This window comes from Oncorhynchus tshawytscha, linkage group LG04, assembly GCF_018296145.1.
Source record: "Oncorhynchus tshawytscha isolate Ot180627B linkage group LG04, Otsh_v2.0, whole genome shotgun sequence".
Classification (NCBI taxonomy): Eukaryota; Metazoa; Chordata; class Actinopteri; order Salmoniformes; family Salmonidae; genus Oncorhynchus; species Oncorhynchus tshawytscha.
The window spans coordinates 42,998,209-43,022,957 of NC_056432.1; the positions used below are offsets into that span (position 1 = coordinate 42,998,209).

Genomic DNA, 24,749 nt, shown 5'->3' on the forward strand with positions numbered 1-24,749 from the left:
AAATGGATTTCTATGGATTCTATTCATTAGCTAATGTATACTGTGGGGATTTTGGCAACATATCAAAATACTTTATGAGGAGGGTTGCTGCTCTGTGAAGTCCTTCTTTCGTTTCTTTCCATAACTTTTGAGCGTGCGGTCTCTGATCAACTCTCTCGTTATCGCTCTCAGAACAAGCGTCTTGACCCTAACCAGTCAGGCTTCAAGACGGGTCACTCAACCCAGACTGCTCTCCTCTGTGTCACGGAGGCTCTCCACACTGCCACAGCTGACTTTCTCTCCTCTGTTCTCATCCTCCTAGATCTATCCACTGCCTTCGACACTGAGCACACACCCCTGAGGAGCTCCAGTGTTGAGGATCAGCGTTGCAGATGTGTTGCTACCTAACCTCACCACCTGGGGGTGGCTCGTCAGGAAGTCCAGGATCCAGTTGCAGAGGGAGGTGGTTAGTCCCAGGGTCCTTAGCTTAGTGATGAGCTTTGAGGGCACTATTGTGTTGAACGCTGAGCTGTAATGAATGAATAGCATTCTCACGTAGGTGTTCCTTTTGTCCAGGTGGGAAAGGGCAGTGTGGCGTGCAATAGAGATTGCATCATCTGTGGATCTGTTGGGGCGGTATGCAAATAGAGGGGGTCAAGGGTTTCTGGGATAATGGTGTTAATGTGAGCCATTACCAGCCTTTCAAAGCACTTCATTGCTACGGACGTGAGTGCTACGGGTCTGTAGTTATTTAGGTAGGTTGCCTTAGTGTTATTGGGCACAGGGGCTATGGTGGTCTGCTTGAAACATGTTGGTACTACAGACTCAATCAGAGACATGTTGAAAATGTCAGTGAAGACACCTGCCAGGTCGTCAGCACATGCCCTGAGTACACGTCCTGGTAATGCATCTGGCCCTGCAGCCTTGTGAATGTTGACCTGTTTAAAGGTCTTACTCATGTCGGCTACGGAGAGCGTGATCACACAGCCGTCCGGAACAGCTGATGCTCTCATGCATGCCTCAGGGTTGCTTGCCTTGAAGTGAGAATATAAGTGATTTAGCTCATCTGGTAAGCTCGTCACTGGGCAGCTCACGTCTGTGCTTTCCTTGTAGTCTGTAATAGTTTGCAAGCCCTGCCACATAAGACGAGCGTCGGAGCCGGTGTAGTATGATTCAATCTTAGCCCAGTATTGGCTCTTTGCCTGTTTGATAGTTCGTTGGAGGTCATAGCAGGATTTCTTTTAAGCTTCCGGGTTAGAGTCCCACACCTTGAAAGCAGCAACTCTACGCTTTAGCTCAGTGCGAATGTTGCCTGTAATCCATGGCTTCTGGTTGGGGTATGTACGTACAGTCTCTGTGGGGATGACATCCTCGATGCACTTATTGACAAAGCCAGTGACTGATGTGGGGTACTCCTCAATGCCATCGGAAGAATCCCGGAACATGTTCCAGTCTGTGCTAGCAAAAAAGTCCTGTAGTTTAGCATCTGCTTCATTTGACCACTTTTTTATAGACTGAGTCACTGGTGCTTCCTGCTTTAATTTTTGCTTGTAAGCAGGTATCAGGAGAATAGAATTGTGGTTAGATTTACCAAATGGAGGGCGAGGGAAAGCTTTGTCTGCGTCTCAGTGTGTGGAGTACAGGTGATCTAGAATTTTTCCCCATCTGGTTGCGCATGTAACATGTTGATAGAAATGAGGTAAAAATGATATAAGTTTCCCTGCATTAAAATCCCCGGCCACTAGGAGTACCGCCTCTTGGTGAGCGATTTCTTGTTTGATTATTTACTTACTTATACAGCTGACTGAGTCCAGTCTTAGTGCCAGCATCGGTCTGTGGTGGTAAATAAACAGCCACAAAAAGTATGGATGAAAACTCTCTTGGCAAATAGTCTACAGTTTATCATACAGTTTATCATAAGATACTCTAATTCAGGTGAGCAAAATCTAGAGACTTCCTTAGATTTCGTGCACCAGCTGTTGTTTACAAATATGCACAGACCGCGTCTTTCCGGAGTGTGCTGTTCTATCTTGCCAGTGCAGCGTATAACCCGCTAGCTGAATATTCATGTCATCATTCAGCCACGATTCTGTGAAACATAAGATGTTACAGTTTATGTAGTCCCATTGGTAGGATATTCGTGATCGTACCTCGTCTAATTTATTGTCCTGTGAATGCACGTTGGCAAGTAATATTGACGGTAATGGCAGCTTTCCCACTCGCTGTCTGTGGATCCTTACGGGGTACCCCGCTCCGTGTCCTCTGTACCTGCGTCTCTTTCACTTGCCAATGACGGAGATGTTGGCCTTGTCGGGTGTTCGAAGTACATCCTGTGCGTCATGCTTGTTGAATAAAATAATCTTTGTCTAATCCGAGGTGAGTGATCGCTGTCCTGATATCCAGAAGCTCTGTTTTGCCGTAAAATACGGTGGCAGAAACATTATGTACAAAATAAGTTACAAATAACGCAAGAAAAAACACAATAGCAAATTGGTTAGGCGCCCGTAAAACTGCTGCCATTTCTTCCAGTGCCATTTTAGGTATACTTCACACAGGAAGCAGCGCAGGTCCTAATCCAGGTACTTGTCATCTCCCGTCTGGACTACTGCAACTCACTGTTGGTTGGGCCTTCCGCTTGTGCCATCAAACCCCTGCAACTTATCCAGAACGCTGCAGCCCGCCTGGTTTTCAACTTTCCCAAGTTCTACCATGTACCCCATTCTTCTGCACATTCAACTGGCTTCCAGTCGAAGCTCGCATCCACTCGAAGCTCGCATCCCACTACAAGACCATGGTGCTTGCCTACAGAGCAGCAAGCGGAACTGCCCCACCCAACCTTCAGGCTATGCTCAAACCTTACACCCCAGAAGCACTCTGTTCTGCCACCTCTGGTCTCTTGGCCCTCTCACCAGCTCCTGCTTAACCCAGTCCAAGCTCTTCTCTGATATGTCACCCCAATTGTGGAACCAACTTCCCCCTGAAGCTAGGACAGCAGAGTCCCTGCCCATCCTCTGAAAGCACCTGAAACCCTACCTCTTCAAAGAGTGTCTTAAACAGTTAGTGAATGCAATAACTGATAAATCACTCAAATGTAAAATGTGTTCTCATTTCTGAGTTCCAAAAACAGATGGACAGTGCATGATGTCAGAGTATGACAAAGAGGTTAAGTTAAGTTTTTACACCAGATGCAACTACATCTGTTTCTTTTTTGTTCTAGGTCATGATGTTTGTTCAAGCCGTCTTAGCATTGAGGATGTTACTTTATGGTTACTACTATGGGTATACAGCTATCATTTCCAAACAGCTCTGATCAGGTACTTCTTAAATCAAATGTTGTGATACAGTGTTTGAGAACAATCAACAGTCAATCCAGGAAACATTATGGGAAATCATTTACAGCCTCAATTATCTTTCAAAAAACATCTGGGGCCACACAGGCTATTTTACCATTGTATAAGCTCTGTTATATTTAGTCTCATACCTGTAGCGGGAGCACCACAAGGGCCACACAGATGAGAATGACCACCAGCAGCTGAGAAGGCCAGATATGAGGTGTGACGTCACCATAGCCCACCGTAGAGAAGGTGACGATGCAGAAATACAGAGAGTTGAACAGAGTCAGGTTCTTTCCGGCCCTCTCTAGATGCTGGATACCACATGCCCTGGAAGGAGGAGAGGGAATTCACATTTAGGGGGAAACATTTTGCACGAGGTAGTCTTGCGAGCATAGATGCTCAATGCTCAATGTTGTACGTTTCTGAATCTGTATTATGGAGAACCACTATAACTTTGGAACTAGGCTATGCATGAGGAAAAAGCAGTGCGCTTATTTGAATAAGGATAGATTCAATTAAAATATAGACCCGTTGAATTAACAAAGAGAAAGGTGAATTACACTATCATGTAATGATAATAGGGTGATGAGCCAATATGACCTACTCATTTCCGATAATATTTCAACAGAGGCTTTGGCATACATCTACATTGAAATTCAGCCTGGCAGATTAAGGATCAAAATCCTACTTTCCCCACGATCGATGCACCATAAAACTTCTGCTCTGATCTGTGTAATCAGTGAAAATGACACCATTGATTCTGCTGTCTGTTCTGCCTGACGTCCTCAGTTAGTTCTCTGTATTGGATAATGACATGCCAAGATGACAGAGGTAGGAGGAGAGGAGAAGGTCTCAGGGAGCTTCAGGGATGAGTGGCTAAAATCAGGGGCTGCATTTCATTCCACAAAGTTGTTTCCTCCTCTCCGATCTGCTCTTGTTAGTCCCCTTCACAGATCTGGCACAACTGGGCAAGAGCAAACTATGTCAGTGGGCATTACAACCAATTTGTCCTATTTTAATAGCTTCACCTCGTTTTTTCAATGTTTCTTACACCTAACCAGATTCTATCAGATCTGTGTGTGGGAATGGACAGATGGGAGGGAACATGTTTGTGGAATGAGATGCTGACCATGGTGCCAGATCCATGGAGTTTCAAGGGAAAGGGGTTTGGGATCAGGTGGCACATACCCAGTGAAGACCAGACAGAGAAGGGTGCAGATAAGTATGAGGACCTGGTTGAACATGGCAGAGTGGGTCCTCTGGATGGCACGATGGAGATCGTTCTGAGGAGAAAGAGGGGTAGAGGGTGAGTGGGAAGGAGGAAGACAGTGAGAATATAAAATCGGTTGGTCAGTCAATTGGTCTGCTGGTCAGCCAGTCTGTCTGCCTATCTATCTACGCCAGTGGTATTTAAACATTTTCAGCGGGCATCCCATTTTTTCTGCTAGAATTTCTGGGGACCCCATTTTTTCATTTTATCTGGTTACTTTGATACTGATGCAACCATTCAATAAACACGACCTTTCCTCAGATGTACCAGTGGGCATGCAGTCCATGTCACACCTTGTTAATGTTTCTGCCTGGCTGATTTGCTACCCACCATCTCCCCTCCAATCTCTTCAAGCTACCTACCCACCACATCCCTTCATTACGTGTTAATGTTTCTGCCTGTCTGACTAGCTACTTCCCTCCAACCTCTCTAGGCTGGATCTGTTCTCTGTTCTCTCTCACAGCACTGATCTCCTTGGCCCAGGACCTAACCATCTGCCCACAGAGAGATGCCGCTGGCGCTGCCTCAAATCTACACTCATTGACGGTTTGCTTTACTCAATACAAATAGGAACTGGGTGTCTTTTGACTCTTTATACCTAGGGAATTTCTACCCACCACTGCTTTGGACTGTCTTCCCACATAATGCAGACAGAGTTTGGCTATTTTACTGGTAGACTACTGTATATAATCTCTTAGAACGGATAAAAAAAATAAAAACGGATAAAAAAACCATGTATTGTCATGTGTGCTCCCTCTCCGGCCTCTAGGTCACCAGGCTGCTCGTTAGGGAGCACACCTGTCACCATCGTTACGCGCATAATGACACTCACCTGGACTCCATCACCTCCTTGATTACCTGCCCTTTATATGTCACTCCCTTTCGTTTCTTCCCTAGTCGTCATTGTTGCTGTTTCATGTCAGTGCGCCGTTTGTGTTTCTTGTTTTGTTCATTTATTAATTAAACGCATTCACTCCCTGAACTTGCTTCCCGACTCTCAGCGTACATCGTTACATGTATTCTCCGCGAGCGAAACTGGTTGAAATGACTTCATTGCAACTAGTTTTGTCCAGTTTTGCCTGCTGCGTTATGGTTATAGCATATACTCACAATCATATTCTCCAGGGCACACTTGGCTAACCAGCAGTTGAGAAACACTGGGATGAAGATGTTTCTCAACGGAGGCCAGAAGATCTGAAAAGACAATTGAATGAGTGAATACTCGAGCCTAGGGCAATATGCACATGTACAGTGTAGGCCTATGCTCCCATCATCAAGTTTCAATACTCATAGTCTTGCGTTACCATACTCCTAAGTCTCGAGAGCCTGAAATCGACACCATAAACATTGCAAAAAGTTTGCTAATGGGCCTTGTTTGCTTGTGGAATATAGTGCGTGTGTGTGCGCGTGTGTGTGTGTGTGTGTGTGTGTGTGTGTGTGAGAGAGAGAGAGACCAGGTGGAAGAAGGCTCACAGTAATTATAAATGGCACGGTATTAATCATCTCCAGGATGAAGGAGATCTGGAACATCTGCTCCCAGATGTTCCCCTGAAACAAAGAAACAGGATCAATGCAGTGTAAGCCAAGGCTGTGTATTAATTACAGTAATAGTGACCAGATCAGAACTATTATATTTTATTTAACTAGTCAAGTCATTTAAGAACAAATTCTTATTTACAATGACGGCCTACCGGAGAACAGTGGGTTAACTGCCTTGTTCAGGGGCAGAACAACAGACTTTTACCTTGTCAGCTCGGGGATACAATCCAGCAACCTTTCGGTTACTAGCCCAGCGCTCTAACCACTAGGCTACCTGCCGCCACGAATGACAAAATAACTATGATCAATCATACCTGGGTTCAAACACTATTCTAAATCATTTTAAATACTTTAGCTGAGCTTGACTGAGCTTGCCTGGTGCAATGGAACCAATCAAATAGGGACAAAACTGCGAAATCCATCCATCTGGTAGACTAGAGCAAACGCTCAAAGTGTTTGCCGTGGCATTGGCTCTGTCTGTGTACTAATTACAGTAATAGTGACTAGGTCCGAATACCAAAACAACAACACCAATATCGTTGTAGTAATGACAAGCCCTCACAACTTATTTTAATACAAGGATTCATTAAAACAATTGGGGATGGGATCTATCTGCCAAAACAAACTAAAACTAAACCCAATCTACTTTGTCCTCCTGAAGTAGATCAAACTTCACCTAATTCATCAAAGAGACATAGCACTGTGGCACTTTAATTAATGGGCCATTTGAGGAAATAAAATCAATGTAGGATGGACACCTAATCTTTTATTCATTTGGATTCCAGGACTTTGTTCAATGGGATAGCATATTCATTATCTGTTCTTCTGAACCAATTTAGAGCTAAGTGAAGGTGCATTCACACTGGTCGCTGCAAAAACGTTGCCAGAAAGTTCACCAATTAAATGCAATCTCACACAGGCGTGCCTCAGGACTGCTCAATGGAGTCACTTCCTTCTAGCTCATACGACCCTGACGGAGTACAGCTGAGGTGGCTTACCTTGTAGCTGAGATACGTGAGGAGCATCGCCTCCAGGAAACTGATTAAGGCCACGGTCACCTGGTGCAGCACGGACAGAAGAAACGTATTAACCAGGGCTGCAATCTAACCGAGGCACCCAGGCAATCCACTACCTGAGAGAGATGTGTTGTAAAGTCGTTCCTGTTCTAAAAACATTCCGTCTGTAAAATGTTTTCAGTTTAAATGCTGTGTGTTAAGATGCTACGTTTTAGTTGGGACTACAGTATCAATAAGTATGACTCTTGGTAAGGTCAAAATTCCAAAATGTTTGAAAAGGCATAGAGAGGACGGAATGTTGAAATCTGCGTGAAATCCTACATTGGTGTCAATGGGAGATTCACAGGGACATGGACGCATATGGGTTCGGCCCTCAGTGATTGTGTGGCTATTGTTGAATAAAAAACATGAGAAGTCAGTATTATCAAAATCGAAGCTATGTTTGTGACTATCAGTCTCCTCTTACCTGTATTGCCCAGACAGGAACCCTTCTGTTCACCCAGAAAATCAACTCCCTTTCACAAAACAAAATAACCGTATTGATTATACAGTATGTACTGTATATTTATTATTAGACAAAATTAATTCTCCCTTTCACAAGACAAAACAATATTATTGAGTAGGCTATAAATACACCATATGGGTTAGACAATACTAATTCCAAAACACTACCTGATAGCTATGGAATTAGCTGAGCACATTACAATCCAAAACACATTCAAAGCCCAGGGTCAAGTCAATGTGCAGTGACCCTCATAACTTACCAGTTGATTTCTGTGATTTCTGTGGATTCTGCTGTGGCTGTGCTTGTTCTATTCTGACAGTTGACACTGCCAATGAAATGCATAGGAAAGGTGGGGGGAAGGAAGTCATTCAGAGTGTGTGTGGTGAAAAATCTACCCTGTGGGTAATAGTCACCATCACTCACTCAGTACTGTATGCTGCCATGGTGATGGCCGGGAGGCAGAGAGACTATGTCTTTAAGAGCTTCTGGCGGCGGGATACACAAACAAACATATCCTGGTTCCACATCACTACACTAAGACTGAGAGAAAGGCTGCCCCATCACCAACACTGCTCTTTCAGGCTTTGTGTCTCACACTCACAAATAAAAAACTCATTTCAGAGTCATAGAAACTCTAAATCTTTTTTATCTGGACCAAATAGTTCTCTTTTCAACTGTGTAAAAGTTAGATTCTCTGAATCAAACTATACCCACATGGATGAATACCACATGTATCAATCAATGGGAATAAAATACCTAATCAGTAAAGTACGTATGTATTCTGTCTCCAAGCGCCCACACAAGTCTGTATTCACCAGCTTAAATGACAAATCACAGTTTAGCATACATGGTGAGTCACTAGTAAGAGGTGAAATAGCAGGACTCTAGTAAGAGATAAATGCAATTGTAGGAGTCTCACCATGCTCCAGTGACCTGTTCAGGGTCGTCCAGAGCCACTCTGATGACGTAAAGGGCACACGTCAACAGCTTCAAGGAGAAGTTAAACAGACGGATCCTCAGGCCTGCAGGGGAGCAAACACAATATAACACTAAAGGCCAGATTTACTAAGTAATTGCATTGGGAGCAAATCTGTTCACCTGTTTCCAAGAGGGAATTAAACGATTATAGCTGACAAAGGTCAAATCAAGCTTAATAACTTATTATGGTAAAGAGTAACTGAATTTGTGCTGATTTATCACCTATTAAAAAACGAATATGCTTAATCCGGGCTACTGTATTTTAATAAATCTGGATGATGTTTGCAGTAAAGTTTTTGTAATGCAAGACATTAGTATAGGGATATACTAGTTAAGGAAATGCGTTTTTAACTCGGAAACTGACCTCATCCCGGGCCAATGAAATAAGAGGTGGGGACATTTAATCGAATATCCGGATATCCAAGTGGACATTAGTATTCGATTACTTGAGTGAGTGTTCATTTTCGGAGAAAAAAAATGGTAGGCCTATTTTGACGATAAAAAAATATTTATTATAAATTAAATGATATTATCCTTGTGACATTGTTACCTACCATGACATTTGAAATACTTAATAAAATATATTATATTTTTATAACCATGCTGAGCTAATGCTGCACATTTAGACTTCCAGTCAGAATCAGTTCTATCATGACAAAAATATGACTCGTCTTTCATTGTTGCTTTTAGCCAAAAACTACAGAGAAAAGCAGCCAGTCCTCTGTTAATTACCTCTGCCATGTGCATTTGCTGCATTCTGAATGATAAAGAACATTTTTTTAAATTTTATTTTATTTTGACTACGCTTTACAGATTTCCGAATGTTTTAAAATGATTCTACCTGACAGATGTATAATCTCTCACCTGAACCTGTTAGAGTGCTGCCCGTCTGTTTGCTTCTCTGTCTGTCTCTGGCCAGAAAAAAAGTGATTATATCTGTCTACGGACAGAGGCAGTGATTCTACCCTACTGGACATCACTCCTCCCCTGAACCCTATCTGTCTAAGTGCCCAGGCTGTGCTTTCTGCTCTCTCTCTCTGACCAGTCTAAAGTGACAATATACGTCTATGCACAGAGCCATGACTAACACGGCTTCATGCTGGTCTGGCAAGCCTTCACAACTGATTTACCCCGACTCATCTTTATCACACACAGCTCCCAGCAACAACACAGCACAGGTGTCACTGCTTTGAAGTAGGGGGAGGTCGTGCTTGAATGCTGTATGTTGTGGCAGGTATATAAAGCAGTGGAATAGAGGATGAATTATTATGATAATTGGGGAAGAAAACACAACCCAGAGTACGGTGACAGTAAAATCATTACAACAACACTGTGTTTGCACAAGGCTGAACACACACACACACACACACACACACAACTTGCCTGGCTGCAGATACACATGTAAGTCAGAGGATGGTGCTAGTTGCTTCACAAAGACAATGTTCACTTTTCATTCATCCAAGCCTGCCTGCCATTGAATCTCTTTTTAATATAAACTCACCAGGGGACACAGTGACAACATCAAAGCTTCACAATGGTTCTAAACTGAACAGGCCAAAACAATCATTGTAAACAGCTTGCTGGCCCAGCAGTAGGCTCTATACAGGTTGGATTTGCATGACATTTGTATTTGGCCCTGATGCTTTTTTCTATAACTGATGGGAAGTTGCTCAGAGATAAGGACTAATACATTGCAAACAGTAACAACATACTACACACACACACAGACCGAAGACTGATGTCTAACACACACATTGTGCATGGCAAGTTGGACAGATATGTCCATTTTAGAAAGCCTACTGTACCACTGCCTTATGTCCTAATCAGAAATGATAATACCCTCTCCCTCAACAAAAAAACTAAAGTATTGTCCTCCTTTCACACTTACATGGTGTGTAGATACAGCACCATGAGTCACGACAACTAATTGAAAACCCTGACTGGAGCTGAAATTGGATATGCAATGCACCTTATCACTTAGATTAAAGTTATTATCCTTCTCGTTTCCAGGTGTCTGACTTCCTTGTTATTTTGTGACGGTACTGTACATCTGTGCTGTAATCTACTTACTTGACCTTTGGTTTTTGATGAAGAACAGCTTGAGCCTCTCCTTGAAGGTGTTTTCATTCACATAGAACTCCACCTGCACCCTGGACAGAAGAGAGACAGTCGGTACAACTACCATGGAAGGTCACATGCATCCATATAGATACAAGGACCATGGTTTTGTCATTAAATTCTGAATGGTGTCATGATATTAGTGAGTAAATGAACTTTATCAAGATGCATTCTGGTGAATACTGAGATGCTCTGTTTTTTTTGTGTATCTGTGACATCCATTGTTGCATTAGAGTACCATATGGGGCATTCAACAGTGTGAGACAAGGAACATAGCTGGTCCTGGATGGGAGAACAGATGCTGCTGGAAGTGGTGTTGGAAGGCCAGTAGGAGGCACCCTTTCCTCTGGTCTAAATAAAATACCAATGCCCCATGGCAGTGATTGGGGACATTGCCCTGTGTAGGGTGCTGTATTTCGGATGAGACGTTAAACATGTGCCCTGACTCCCTGTGGTCACTAAAGATCCCATGGCACTTATCGTGAGAGTAGGGGTGTTAACCCTGGTGTCCTGGCTAAATTCCCAATCTGGCCCTCATACCATCACGGTCACCTAATCATCCTCAGCTTACAATTGGCTCATTCATCCCCCCTCCTCTCCCTTGTAACAATTCCCCAAGTTGTTGCTGTAAATGAGAATGTATTTTCAGTCAACTTACCTGGGAAAATATAAGGGTTAAATAAAATAAATAAAAATGGGTCACAATTACAAAACCAGTTCCTTTCATTGATTCTGTTTTCCTGGAATGGGTAGCTAGACAGATACTGCTTAGATTTAAAGAACTAATACATTGTAATGGCCCCTTCATAGTCTCTTATTACCCACAGTGGTCCAATTACGACAACAAAGTTTAATAAATCATTAAAGAGATGAACAGTAAGCATGAGAATTTGGAAACATATAGAGGTTGAATATTGTTATACGACAGAGCAATGGATCTGATGTTGGAGAACAACACATTGAGAATGCAATCTGTTTTAACATGAGTGCCTTCCCTGTCTGCAGGGATGCAAATTGGTGAGGGCCCAAAAAGGTGACTTTTTTTTTCACTGAAACATGCAAAAAAATCCCTGCTAGGGGGAGATGCAGGTTAACTAATTAAACAACAAAGAATATGATCTACATGATCAGTATCTGTGTGAAAAATAAAGTGGTTAATGTGAACCTAACTCGCAGCTAAAAAATGTAAAGAAAGCAATCCAATGTTATTTGTTGCCTAGACTTTACTGCAAATGACACTCAAGTCTTGAGAAAAAAACAATACACTAATATTGCAGTGAGCCATGACAACCTTTATAATAGAACACTTGTGACCACACACACATCTAAATATTGCACTTGGGAAAAAAACATCTTAAAGTAGAAATAGAATGAAAAAACAGGCATTCTATTTTTGCACTATTATAGTGCCCACTATAGTTGACAGGCTACATGTGTGCAAAAATGACGTTCACTGAGTAAAAAAATTTAATAACCCCCCCTCACTCACACGTGTTGCCCGTTTCCTGGGGACAGTCCCCGTTTTTGGTGGCTTGTCCTCGGCTGGAGCTGTCCTCGGAAATGTCCCCGTTTTTAACTGTGCGTTAAAACTGTGCGTTAAAAACAGATTGCAAAGTGAAATATTTTACTTGGCAAGAAAGACCAGGCAGCAGAGCCTACCGGTTGACGTCTCAATCGCGTTGTGCTTGTTTTGTCCAGCAGAGGGGGCTGCTCGCCATAGCAGCTTCATTCACTCTTCTTCTTCTACTTACTACTTGCTCGCGCTAGTTTTAGAGAAAACTGCTGTGGAAAACTCGGCCAGAAGCCAGCAAGTATCAAGTGAATCCACAACATCACCACAAACGTCTTTTCAAGTCAGGTAAGTTACACTCGTTTAAGATACTAGCTAGTGATGTTATAATGTCACAATTTATTATATAGATAGATAATCTGCTCTATAATGTTTTAAATAGATTATGCTAGCTAACGTTAGCTATGTAGACTAAGTTAGACTACGACTAAATTTGCAGCTACTGTTATGGTAGCTAGGTTAAAAAAACGTTCACATGTAAACATGCAGTGGACGGGTTATTTTGAAAATATGATTTTATTAAATGAATGCACAATTCATTCTGCAAATATTTTTGTAGATTACAATTTGAATGGTTTGGCGTTATAATAAGTAGTGTGAAAATATATTTAGAAATGTTCATGGATAACATTAGCAGTGGAGAGGAGGAAGACTGGATAGGAAGAAGAGTGAAGAAGACAGGAGGAAAGAGGCCAATTTATTATTCCAAACAAGAGAAGGAAAGGAAGACGAGTGAAGAAAAGAGGAGTAAGATTGGAGGGGAAGAAAAAGTTGAGAGTAAGAAGAGTGACACAAGGAGAGTGAAGAAGAGCAGACAGAGGAGATACAATGACTCTTTCCAAGAAAAGGAAATGCATTTTTTATGAAAAACGAGAGAATTTACCATTTATACGCTCCGATCAAGACGATAGAATTCCTCTCTTTCAATTGGCAGCCAGAGAAGAACGGCAGTGGTAGAACATCAGCAGACGAAAAAGCATAAAGCCTCTCTGATTGCCCGTGTTGGTATGTCCTCTGTCACCACATTCTTCAAGAAGGTAGAGCCTTCCCAAGAAGAATATGGTTTAGCTGTGCAGGAGGGTGTCTTTGCATACCACAATATGTGACACAATCATAGTTACAGATCTATGGACTGCACAGCACAAATGACACAGAAGCTTTATGAGCCAAAGTTGACATGTGCTAGGACAAAATGTGACGCCATAGTGAGCAACGTGTTAGCAACATGGGCAAGTACTTTGGTAACACAGGACCTAGACCAGGTTGAATTTGTGTCCCTGTCCATTGATGCGTCCAATCATGGACATGTAAAGCTGCTGCCAATAGTAGTCAGATATGTAAGATATATGATGGCAGAACATCTGTGGAAGCAAAACTGCTTGATTTTGTTGAATTGAATGGAGAAACGGCAGAGAAAATTGCAGCTGAGGTCCTGGTGGTCATCCAAAAATGTAACCTGGAAAACATTCTCTGCCGACAACAAATACCAATTTTGGAGGACTGAATAGGCTGGGGAGGGTCAATGTCCATACCAAAGTTTAAAATTCTCTGCAGCGGGAGGTGATTGTTTTAGGTTGTCCTTCCCACATCATTCATAACACGGCCAGAACAGCTTTGGATATGATGTTGAGTACTTGCTCACAAAGATATTTGGATATGTTTCCTATTTTCACCGTCAGAGTAGAAAGACTGAAGGGCTTCTGTAAGTTTGTTGCCCAGGAGTACCATAACATTTTAGGACACGGCAATGTTTGCTGGATGTCCATGCTCCCTGCTCTAGAAAGAGGGCTGAAAATGTATGTGCCATTGAAATCCTTTTTTATTTCTGAAGACAAATGCTCTGTTGTCCAGCGAACAATGTTCAAAGATCCACTGACTGAACTTTGGCTGGCCTTTGTCCATGGAAACTTGACCGTATTCAGTGACACGATCAAGATGCTTGGAGGCCTGGACCGCTGTGCTGTGGAGTCCGCTGCAATTCTGAGAAACTTTGAGGCAAAATTGACTGCAAGACGTAATGACAACTTCATTCCAGTTTTGGTCAGAGGACTTCTGAGAGAACTAGAGGAAAATGGAGCCATGTCTAAAGAGAGCTTTCTCAAAACACCCCAATCATTCTTCACTATGGCTGTAAACTACTTGCAAGCATGGGGAAAGCACACCGATGATCTAAAAGATTTACATGGTCTCCTTTTAAAAAGGCAACCTCTGCTTGAAGAGATCCAGAAGGCAGCAGTCACACTGCAGGAAAAATGCCCCAATGTGACCATCAATGAGGATGCATTATGTGACGAGGTTACTGGCCTGCAAGAGTTCCTAAATGGGGGATCGCTTGAAGAATGGAAAACATCAGAGACACCGCTTAGTCACAGATGGAGCACGGTGGTTACCCACTTCAAAGAGAATGACATCCCACACACTAACCTGGCTAGATTAGCCTCTGTCATGTGCTTACCTGGAAGTAATGCACCAGTCGAGAGAGTGTTCTCCCAAATGAATGATCTATGGACACCAGCAAGAAATAGGTTCACTGTTCCTACCATCAAAGCCATGCTTATTGTGAAGACAAACTTCAACCTCCCCTACCAGGAGTTCATGGAGAAGCCGGCCAAAGACAGAGCAATCCTGAAGAATATACATTCTTCTGAGAAATATACAGATTAGTTTGGTATAAGTATATTACGTAGTTACCAATCTCATCAGCATCTTATTTCTTTATTATGTTAAGTATTTCACATATAGTATTGTCTGTTTTTTTATTTTTTTATTTTGCTCATGTTGTCTTCTGCTCTTATACTACCCAGACTAGCAGGACTACTGAATGGCTGTTCAGATCGGACAATTCTGTCTTGTCTGTAGTGTTTCTGTAATATACAGTGGGGCAAAAAAGTATTTAGTCAGCCACCAATTGTACAAGTTCTCCCACTTAAAAAGATGCGAGAGGCCTGTAATTTTCATCATAGGTTCACTTCACCTATGACAGACAAAATGAGAAAAAAAATCCAGAAAATCACATTGTAGGATTTTTAATGAATTTATTTGCAAATTATGGTGGAAAATAAGTATTTGGTCAACAACAAAAGTTTATCTCAATACTTTGTTATATACCCTTTGTTGGCAATGACAGATGTCAAACGTTTTCTGTAAGTCTTCACAAGGTTTTCACACACTGATGCTGATATTTTGTCCCATTCCTCCATGCAGATCTCCTCTAGAGCAGTGAGGTTTTGGGGCTGTTGCTGGGCAACACGGACTTTCAACTCCCTCCAAAGATTTTCTATGGGGTTGAGATCTGGAGACTGGCTAGGCCACTCCAGGTCCTTGAAATGCTTCTTACAAAGCCACTCCTTTGTTGCCCGGGCGGTGTGTTTGGGATCATTGTCATGCTGAAAGACCCAGCCACGTTTCATCTTCAATGCCCTTGCTGATGGAAGGAGGTTTTCACTCAATCTCATGATACATGGCCCCATTCATTCTTTCCTTTACACGGATAAGTCGTCCTGGTCTCTTTGCAGAAAAACAGCCCCAAAGCATGATGTTTCCACCCCCATGCTTCACAGTAGGTATGGTGTTCTTTGGATGCAACTCAGCATTCTTTGTCCTCCAAACACGGCGAGTTGAGTTTTTACCAAAAAGTTATATTTTACCAAAAAGTTATATTTTGGTTTCATCTGACCATATGACATTCTCACAATCTTCTTCTGGATCATCTAAATGCTCTCTAGCAAACTTCAGATGGGCCTGGACATGTACTAGCTTAAGCAGGGGTACACGTCTGGCACTGCAGGATTTGAGTCCCTGGCGGCGTAGTGTGTTACTGATGGTAGGCTTTGTTACTTTGGTCCCAGCTCTCTGCAGGTCATTCACTACGTCCCCCCGTGTGGTTCTGGGATTTTTGCTCACCGATCTTGTGATCATTTTGACCCCACGGCCATAGTGGAGTTTGGAGTGTGACTGTTTGAGGTTGTGGACAGGTGTCTTTTATACTGATAACAAGTTCAAACAGGTGCCATTAATACAGGTAACGAGTGGAGGACAGAGGAGCCTCTTAAAAAAGAAGTTACAGGTCTGTGAGAGCCAGAAATCTTGCTTGTTTGTAGGTGACCAAATACTTATTTTCCACCATAATTTGCAAATAAATTCATTAAAAATCCTACAATGTGATTTTCTGGATTTTTTTCTTCTCATTTTGTCTGTCATAGTTGAAGTGTACCTATGATGAAAATGACAGGCCTCTCATCTTTTTAAGTGGGAGAACTTGCACAATTGGTGGCTGACTAAATACTTTTTTGCCCCACTGTAGTTGTTTTCTCTGTCTATCTCAGTGTTCCTGTTAGACTAAATACATGAAACTGGAATTGTCCCCCATTTTTATTTCATAGATAATAACATTGGATATTTTAATTATATATTGACCGCCAAACTGGAAATGTCCCCGGTTTTCGTTTCAGAAATCTGGTCACCTTATGTTACTGGCAAGTTCAACACAACAAAAGCTGTTGACATCTGTTCTACAATGTGCCAGCAGAGCATGATACCCTTTGTTGGCATAATTGACCTCTTTCAGGCTGAGGGTACACCTGGCATACCCCTTTTTATCCACTGTATTGAAAAAGTGAGAAAGAGGGAAAGTGTGTGGTGTTTGTTTCACCTCTATGGTGGCATCCAGTTTAAGCCAGGCCCAGCTCCACTTCATCCCTGAATCCACTTGTTTTAACAAGCAACGCCTCATTTTCACCTAATTCTCTCATTCAGAAAATGAACCACATAACGTTACTTTAGAGGAAAAACATCAGTTCACAGATAGTTCGTTAGCTAGTTAACATTTCACACAGATTGCCAGGGTCCAGTAAGCAACTAACGAGTTATAACTTGAGGAAAGGCAAGGAGTTGTATACCAGTTAATACTGTAGCGAATTGGTTAGCAGCCAGCTCATTTTCACACCATGAACTAAATTATTTGATCAGTTAAAGTTGGCTAATGTTGCTCAACATTTCTCAGGCTAGCTAACGGAGAATTCAATCCAGCTAGCAAGATACCTCATGCTAACAATACTTGTTCCACCACACTTTCTCCCTCACTCCAAATGCCAGCTGTTTTTATGTTATAGCTCAAAAAGTATGCTTCATCACATTCTCAACCCCTGTCTCTGCGGTCAGGCACCTACCTCTTCACATCGTTATACAAAGCCCCCCCAAAACTATTCTCATCGGATCTACATGAAGCACATAGCACACTTATTTTGGATTCAAAAAGGCGAATTTAGCCGAAAGGTGATTAGTTTGCATCCCTGCTGTCTGGAAGAACTGTTGCATGTCTTGTTGAAATGTGTGGCATTTAAGCTACACGCCACATTAATCTTCAATTTGACACAGATAGCTATGGAGTGACATCGTTTCCGATAGAGGATTTGAACAGACCTTAAATAATGTATTTCTTTAAAGTGCAATGGATCCTCTTACTTATGTCAGCCTTGAGCATAATTGTTCTTCCATGATGCAATTTAAAACCACATATCCTACATCCTTAGGGAGCCTAGAATTGACCCTAACAGCTTACACACATAACTGTATGTGGTTTAATAACTTAGGAACATCAATAAATGAGTCATGATGACTTTCTGTGATTGTTCTTCCAACTTATTTCTTTATTTTACACCGACTACCTTGAGCATAAATTTGATCTACTTCTTCTACTACTCCCATGATGCAATTTGCTAAGCCACCCCCTTAGTAGGCCTACAATACAATTTATCCAACCAAGTTACATACTGTACTAGTGTGAGAAGTTCAGTAATGTAAGAAGTAGGAACTCTCATTAAGTTCAGTCATATGTTGATTATAATGCTCTGTGAGCTGCAGTACTGTAAATGCATATTACCTAATGATCAACACATTACATAGCTGTGGCTCCTATCTGTAGAAAGCTTTGTTGTGGTGTGAAGAACTTTAGTGTACTAAAAAAGGAAGAGGCGAATACAGTATTTCTGGTGTTCCCCAGGGTAGCACATCCCTACCCATCCTTTCCTGTGTGTGACATCCTCAGAGACCAGAGGTCTATTTATATCCTGCACTGTTAGAAAGAAGGTTCTGGATAGAACCACCAAGGGTTATATGCACGCTTCATATATATCACCCTGAAATTGTTCCATATGGACCCTTATATGGAATCCAAGGGTTCTTGGGGTTCTGATCAGAGAACCCTACAAAATGGTTCTATATAGAAACTTTAGGGGTGTCATATATGCAGCAAGCACTATAACCCTTATTGGTTCTATCCAGAACCTTTTTTTCTAAGAACATGCACTCTGATTGGTCCCTCAGCTATTCCATGCATTTCAATTGGACTCTCCTGATCCATCATGTCATGAAAAGTAAAACGGAACGGTGTAGTCACTGTGATTTATGGATCACCCATGTGGTACCACTTATTCAAAACTGACAAGCTAGTCACTCTAAAAATATATATTGAATTCTATACAGTTGCATAGGCATATACTGTAGCTATCTAATGAAACACATTGACGTTCATGTAAAGCAATTCCATTAATAAGGGCCCATGGACTGAGTGTTGGGGTGTGTCTGGGAGGTTACAAATGATGGGAGAGCTAACTGTGACTAACTTAGTCAACTAATCTAAAGTGGGGGTGAAACAGATCTATTTGATCTCTTTCTGTAATAAAATGGTTGCCTCCCCTAACTCCTGCAGAGGGTAACAATAATGGGCTGTAAGCTCCAGCAGGGACCTTGGAGCCTTGTTTGTGCCTGACAGGTTAGATTGTATACTAAGAGATGTGTAGCTATTGAGCCACAATCTTCCTCTGCATCTCGCTTTCATTCATTTCATGTTTCATGAGCTGAAATAAAAGATCCCAGAAATGTTCCATTTGCACAAAAAATGTATTTCTATCAACTTTTGTGCACAAATTTGTTTGCATCCCTATTAGTGAGCATTTCTCCTTTGCCAAGTTAATCGATCCACCTGATAGGTGTGGCATATCAAGAAGCTGATTAAACAGCATGATCATAACACAGGTGCACCTTGTGCTGGGGACAAGAAAAGGCTACTCTAAAATGTGCATTTTTGTCACACAACACAATGACACAGATTAGCATGCTGACTGCATGAATGTCCACCAGAACTGCTGCCAGAGAATTTAATGCTCTTTTCTCTCCCATAAGCCTCCAATGTTGTTTTAGAGAATTTGGCAGTATATCCAACTGGCCTCACAACCACAGACCGTGTGCATGGTGTCGTGTGGGCGAGCGGTTTGCTGATCTCAACGTTGTAAACAGAGTACACAATGGTGGCGGTGGGGTTATTGTATGGGCAAGTTACAAACACAATTGTGTATTGTCTCTACCCCCTCCAGGTGTCGCTTGTTTTCCCAGTGTATTTATCCCAGTGTTTCCTGTCTCTCTGTGCCAGTGCGTCTTATATGTCCAAGCCTACCAGCGGTTTTCCCGGTTTCCTGCTTTGCCTTTTCTCCTTTTTCTAGTGCTCCTGGTTTTGACCCTGGCTTGTTCTGGACTTTGTACCCACATGCCTGACCATTCTGCCTGCCCTGACCTCAAGCCTGCCTGCCACTCTGTACCTCCTGGACTCTGACTCACGACCATTCTCTTGTCTATTCCCTTTGGATTTATTAAACATCTTTAACTCCAACCATCTGCCTCCTGTGTCTGCATTTGGGTCTCGCCTAGTGTCATGATACATTTTATCAATGGTAATTTGAATGCACAAAATACGGTGATGAGATCCTGAGGCCCTTTGTGAGGCCAATTTATTTTTACGGTATCTGTGACCAATAGATGCATATCTGTATTCCCAGTCATGTAAAATCCATAGACTGGCCTAATGAATTTGTCAATTTACGGATTTCCTTTTAAGAACTGTAACTCAGTAAAATCTTTGAAATTGTTGCATTTATATTTTGTTCAGTATACATGCACACACAAATGTATATTTAATTAGAATTCACAATTTAACTTAAATATTGCATTTTCATTCACATTGAACACACGCACGTGTGTGCATGCAAAGACATGCACACACACACACACACACACACACTATTGCCTACGAGAAGATTACGATTTCAAGCCGCTTTGAAAATGACACACTGAAGTGAAGACTGTGCACTGTAAATAAACATCAAACAGCTTTTTGACAGCAGGGCAATCTGTCTAAAAGAAGAGAACAAAGCTGCTTTAAATGCTCTGTTATCAGAGTTCCTATCATCTGTTGGGAGAAGTGAAACCATGATAAATGAAAGAGACAGATGTTTCCTTCCATATGTCTTGTTTTAAAAGGCGTAGAAGTAACACACACAGATGACAGTGTCAGTGATTGTTACTTATCTAACCATGGGGGGGTGCAACCAAACAGTTGGACACTTGGAAAATTGTCTAGGTAATTTTCTACACGTTCAGAACAGTTATCCCATTGGCTGACCCGAGGCTTGTTTGATAGGAGACACACAGCTATGTTGATTTTCCATGTTATCTTCCTACATATATTTATTTGCATACTGAACAATGTTCTATATCTCTTTCTCTCGCTAGTCAACCAACTCCACTGCTCCAGTCAACCAATTTCTATCTTTGATGGCTGTGGATAGAGTAAAGTCAGACTATCCATAATATACACAAAGTGATCAGAAATAGAAATAGCAGTTCTTACTCTAAGCACAATGTCTGTTGAGATATGTTGGAAGTAGAGAATCGGGTGCACATGCAAATACAAGACTTAAAACTTTCAAGCATAGGCTATGTTTAGCTTTCAAATGTACATTTATTGATCAACAGAACCAACCTTCCATCGCCTTCTGGTTTGGATCGTCCAGCCCAGGCTGACTGAAGGTGTATCACAACACAGAGACTACAGCTTTCAGGGAAACAACCGTGCCAGTCCCTGCATGTCTAATAACTCCTACTTGGAAGTCTTGTTCCGTGGTTGCCATGGCATGTTGATGAAGCCTAGGCAGAGAACTATGTCAATATTGTAATATTTTACTGTTTTTTTTAAGCGTTTAATTTTTTTTTTTTTAAATAGACCCCTTTATAGGGGGCTTTTCAGAACAACCACCAAGTGTGGTGGTCTTACTGCCGCTTTTACAGTCACCGAGGCATCACCCAGGTGGGTGGTACACTTTGATAGTGGATGATCCAGCCCACTAACTGTCATGCCTACTCCCTCTCTCCAGCGCTCGACGTCGCTGGTCTACTAACCACCGGCCCTGGCAACCATTACTACGCACACCTGCTCCCCAGCATTACGCCTGGACTTCATCACCTTGATTATATTCCCTTTATTTAGCCCTCAGTAGCCTCAGTCATCAGGCAGTATTGGTTTGTTGTCCTGTTCAGTACGAATCCCCTGTTTTTTTGCACCTGTTTCCTGACTCTTATTCGTGACAACATACTGCCTCGCAATATGGAAGCAGCAGAGGAGAAAACCATCTTCTAGAAGGTCCAGGAACAGGGTCATCTGCTCCACCAACCTCGCGACCAGCTGGCGCAACTGGGTAAGGCCATGGAGGAGTTTCTCCACCGCCTCAACACCACCAGGGAGGCTATCCATACCCCTATCAGAGGGCCTCCTACCAAGGGTTGTCACAGTCAGCCAGTCCCCCAGCCTACCCAGCCGTCCACCCAGGTCAGCGAAGCCCTACTGTCCCTTCCGGAGAAGTATAACGGTACTTCATCGAAATGCCGTGACTTCGGACTCAAGTGCTCCCTCTATTTCGCCCATCAGACGGGAGCCCCTACCACCGAGAGGTCTAAGGTTGCCACGGTCATTTCCCTACTGACCGGGCGGGCGTTGAAGTGGTCGACGACTGTCTGGGAGAGAGGAGTGGAGGAGCTGGGTTCCTATGAGAGGTTCATGGGTCTGTTCTGGACGGTTTTTGACCATCCTCCAGATGGCAGAGAGGGAGGTGAGCGACATCTCCAACTCCAGCAGGGTCCCCAGACCGCTGCGGAGTACGCCCTTACCTTCGGACTGTGGCAGCCTGTAGCGGATGGAATGAGACGGGCCTCCACACTCTCTTCTGGAGAGGACGGCGCAAAGAGGTCCAAATGGAGTTGTCGTGTCGGGATGACAACCTATCCTTGGACGCACTCATCACAATGGCCATCCGTCTGGATAACCTTCTTCGGGAGCGCCTTTGCTCACCTTGCCACTCGCCTCCTACCTTTGGCTGTCCCGAGTCTGAGCCTGAACCCACACCTCTCCCTGGCAGAGTGGAGTTGCCGGAGACAGCTGGGGCTCTGTCCCTATTGGGGCCAGGAGGGGCACCAGCTTCAGCGGTGTCCGGTGCGTCCCAACCCGGATTCCACTAGGACAGAGGTGATCTTCCGTCTCCCAGGGTAGGTGTGCATATTCCATCATTGTTTTCTGCCAAACCTTTCTCGTTCCCATTTCACTGGCTGGCTGTCTCTCAGGTGTTGTCTCTGCAGCTCTAGTGGACTCGGGTGCCACAAGGAATTTCCTCGACCAGGCCCTTGCCTCCTTCCTGAACATAAATCTGTACACACTCTCCTCTCCTTTTCCGGTCCAAGCACTGGATAAACAACCATTGAGATCTGTCACAATCACACACATCACTCACCTTCACCGTGGGACCCATGCACCAGGAAAGACTCCCCTTCCTCATCATTCCTCATCATTTATTTAGCCCTCAATAGCCTCAGTCATCAGGCAGTTTTGGTTTGTTTTCATGTTCAGTATGCATTCCGTTTTGTTAATTTGCCTTGCATCATTGTAATTAAACTCTCCTGCACCTGCTTCCTGACTCCCTGCGTATACGTGACACTTACGAAGGAGGAGCTGTAAACATCGAAGATGACAAGGTGCCCGATGAAAAGCTCCGGGGCCGTTCTGTCAGATGTTTTCCAGCCATTTCCCTGCCTGGCTGCACCATCAGTGCTCTCTTTGCTCAAGACACTAATTGCCTAGCTTCATCTGAAGTTGTGGAAGACCATCGCCCAAAAACTACCAGATCCCAAAAATTATTGTAGAGCCTTTGAGATTCTACTTGGAATGAAATCTATAATTATTATTACTTGTACTGTAATTAAGACTGCTAGTTAATTATTGACTTCTTCACATGCTCCACATTCATTAGGGAGGAATTTATAAAGCATCACATAATCTATTTCCCGTGTTCAGCCCCCTGCATTAGACTGTGATGATGATACATCTTAAAGAAACACTGTTGCTGTGAGTGGTAACATGTCCACTTTGACCACAAGAGCAAAATACAATTTGTAAGCTATAACTGCTTTTTTTTCGAGTACCAAACACTCAAAAGCAGAATGCCATCATATGGAAATATTGTGAGGAAAACCGTGTTTTGTTTAAACATTTTGCCACCCACTGCTCGATTCATTCTTTCTCCATAAATGGGAAACAAATAGGGCTGGGATTTGCCAGGGACCTCACGATACAATATTATCATGATACTTAGGTGCTGATATGATGTGTATTGCGATTCTATATGTATCAGGGATTTATCACAATTCTATATGTATTCCATTTTTATACTGCAGTTTTATTGCGATTCAATGTTCCAAACATATTGCTCACTATATAAAAGGTCTGCTGCAGAGGGACAAGAAAGAACCATCATAAAAACTAGTTTTGATCGGCCATGGAAATAAAAGTGCTGAAAACATGTTGACTCACCATTTAAAAATAAGATTGAGGCCAAGCTATTGGGGGAGAATCATTTTTGGTGCAGGTACAGCCGACTAGCGATAGCTAGCGTTAACTACGTTTTTTGAGAATCGATACTTGGGATAATAGAATCAATATATAATATCGTCCAAAATAATCCCCTTTCTAGCCCCATCTCTAGAGTGGAAGAGAACACTTGTGCCAACATTTAAGCTCAGCTACATGCCTCTGACACCGCAACATCAGCACTTACAGCATCCCTAAGGAAACCTATTCACCATCCATCTCCTCGACAGACAGACAATACAGAAACCACAGAGAGCACAGGAAGCATGTTATCAGTTATCATTTCCAGCCTGCCAGGCATAGCAGCCCACAAAAAATCATCCACACGCGCACTACATCAAAATTGCTGTTTGACTTGGTAGCGTTGGTGATAGTTCTGCCGCCCGGAGGGCTGTATTTATCTTTTTTTAAATAGGCGATAATGTGATTTTAGTAACCAGTAGCCCATTTAGCCCACTTTGATAATGATCTCTCTAAAAAGTCATTTGCAATAAAATGCTGAGGGAGCACTTATCAAACCGACTGACAATGGTTTATAAGCATTCCTCTACGAAGACAATCCATTACTCATTTGCAGTTCTTCTAGATAGCACTATACAATATGTACATTGTAATGCCTACGGTACGCTGCAATAATTTATAGGCAGGCAAGCAGACAATCAACGTACTCCAACCATATCCACTGACTGCATC

At 42.7% G+C, this 24,749-nt stretch overlaps 1 protein-coding gene across 6 annotated transcripts in view; it reads right to left on the reverse strand.

The window, feature by feature from the left end:
* The window catches only part of LOC112248842 (potassium channel subfamily T member 1), a 78,572-nt gene that overhangs the window by 39,553 nt on the left and 14,270 nt on the right, over positions 1-24,749 (reverse strand). For all 6 annotated transcript variants that reach the window (XM_024418190.2, XM_024418187.2, XM_024418189.2 and 3 more), the window contains exons 3-11: positions 10,693-10,772; positions 8,564-8,666; positions 7,904-7,969; positions 7,606-7,654; positions 7,122-7,181; positions 6,058-6,132; positions 5,695-5,778; positions 4,503-4,597; positions 3,461-3,641 (exon numbers count right to left, since the gene is read on the reverse strand). In XM_024418190.2, coding sequence (XP_024273958.1) covers positions 3,461-3,641; positions 4,503-4,597; positions 5,695-5,778; positions 6,058-6,132; positions 7,122-7,181; positions 7,606-7,654; positions 7,904-7,969; positions 8,564-8,666; positions 10,693-10,772 — 793 coding nt within the window. The remainder of the gene's footprint in view (positions 1-3,460; positions 3,642-4,502; positions 4,598-5,694; positions 5,779-6,057; positions 6,133-7,121; positions 7,182-7,605; positions 7,655-7,903; positions 7,970-8,563; positions 8,667-10,692; positions 10,773-24,749) is intronic.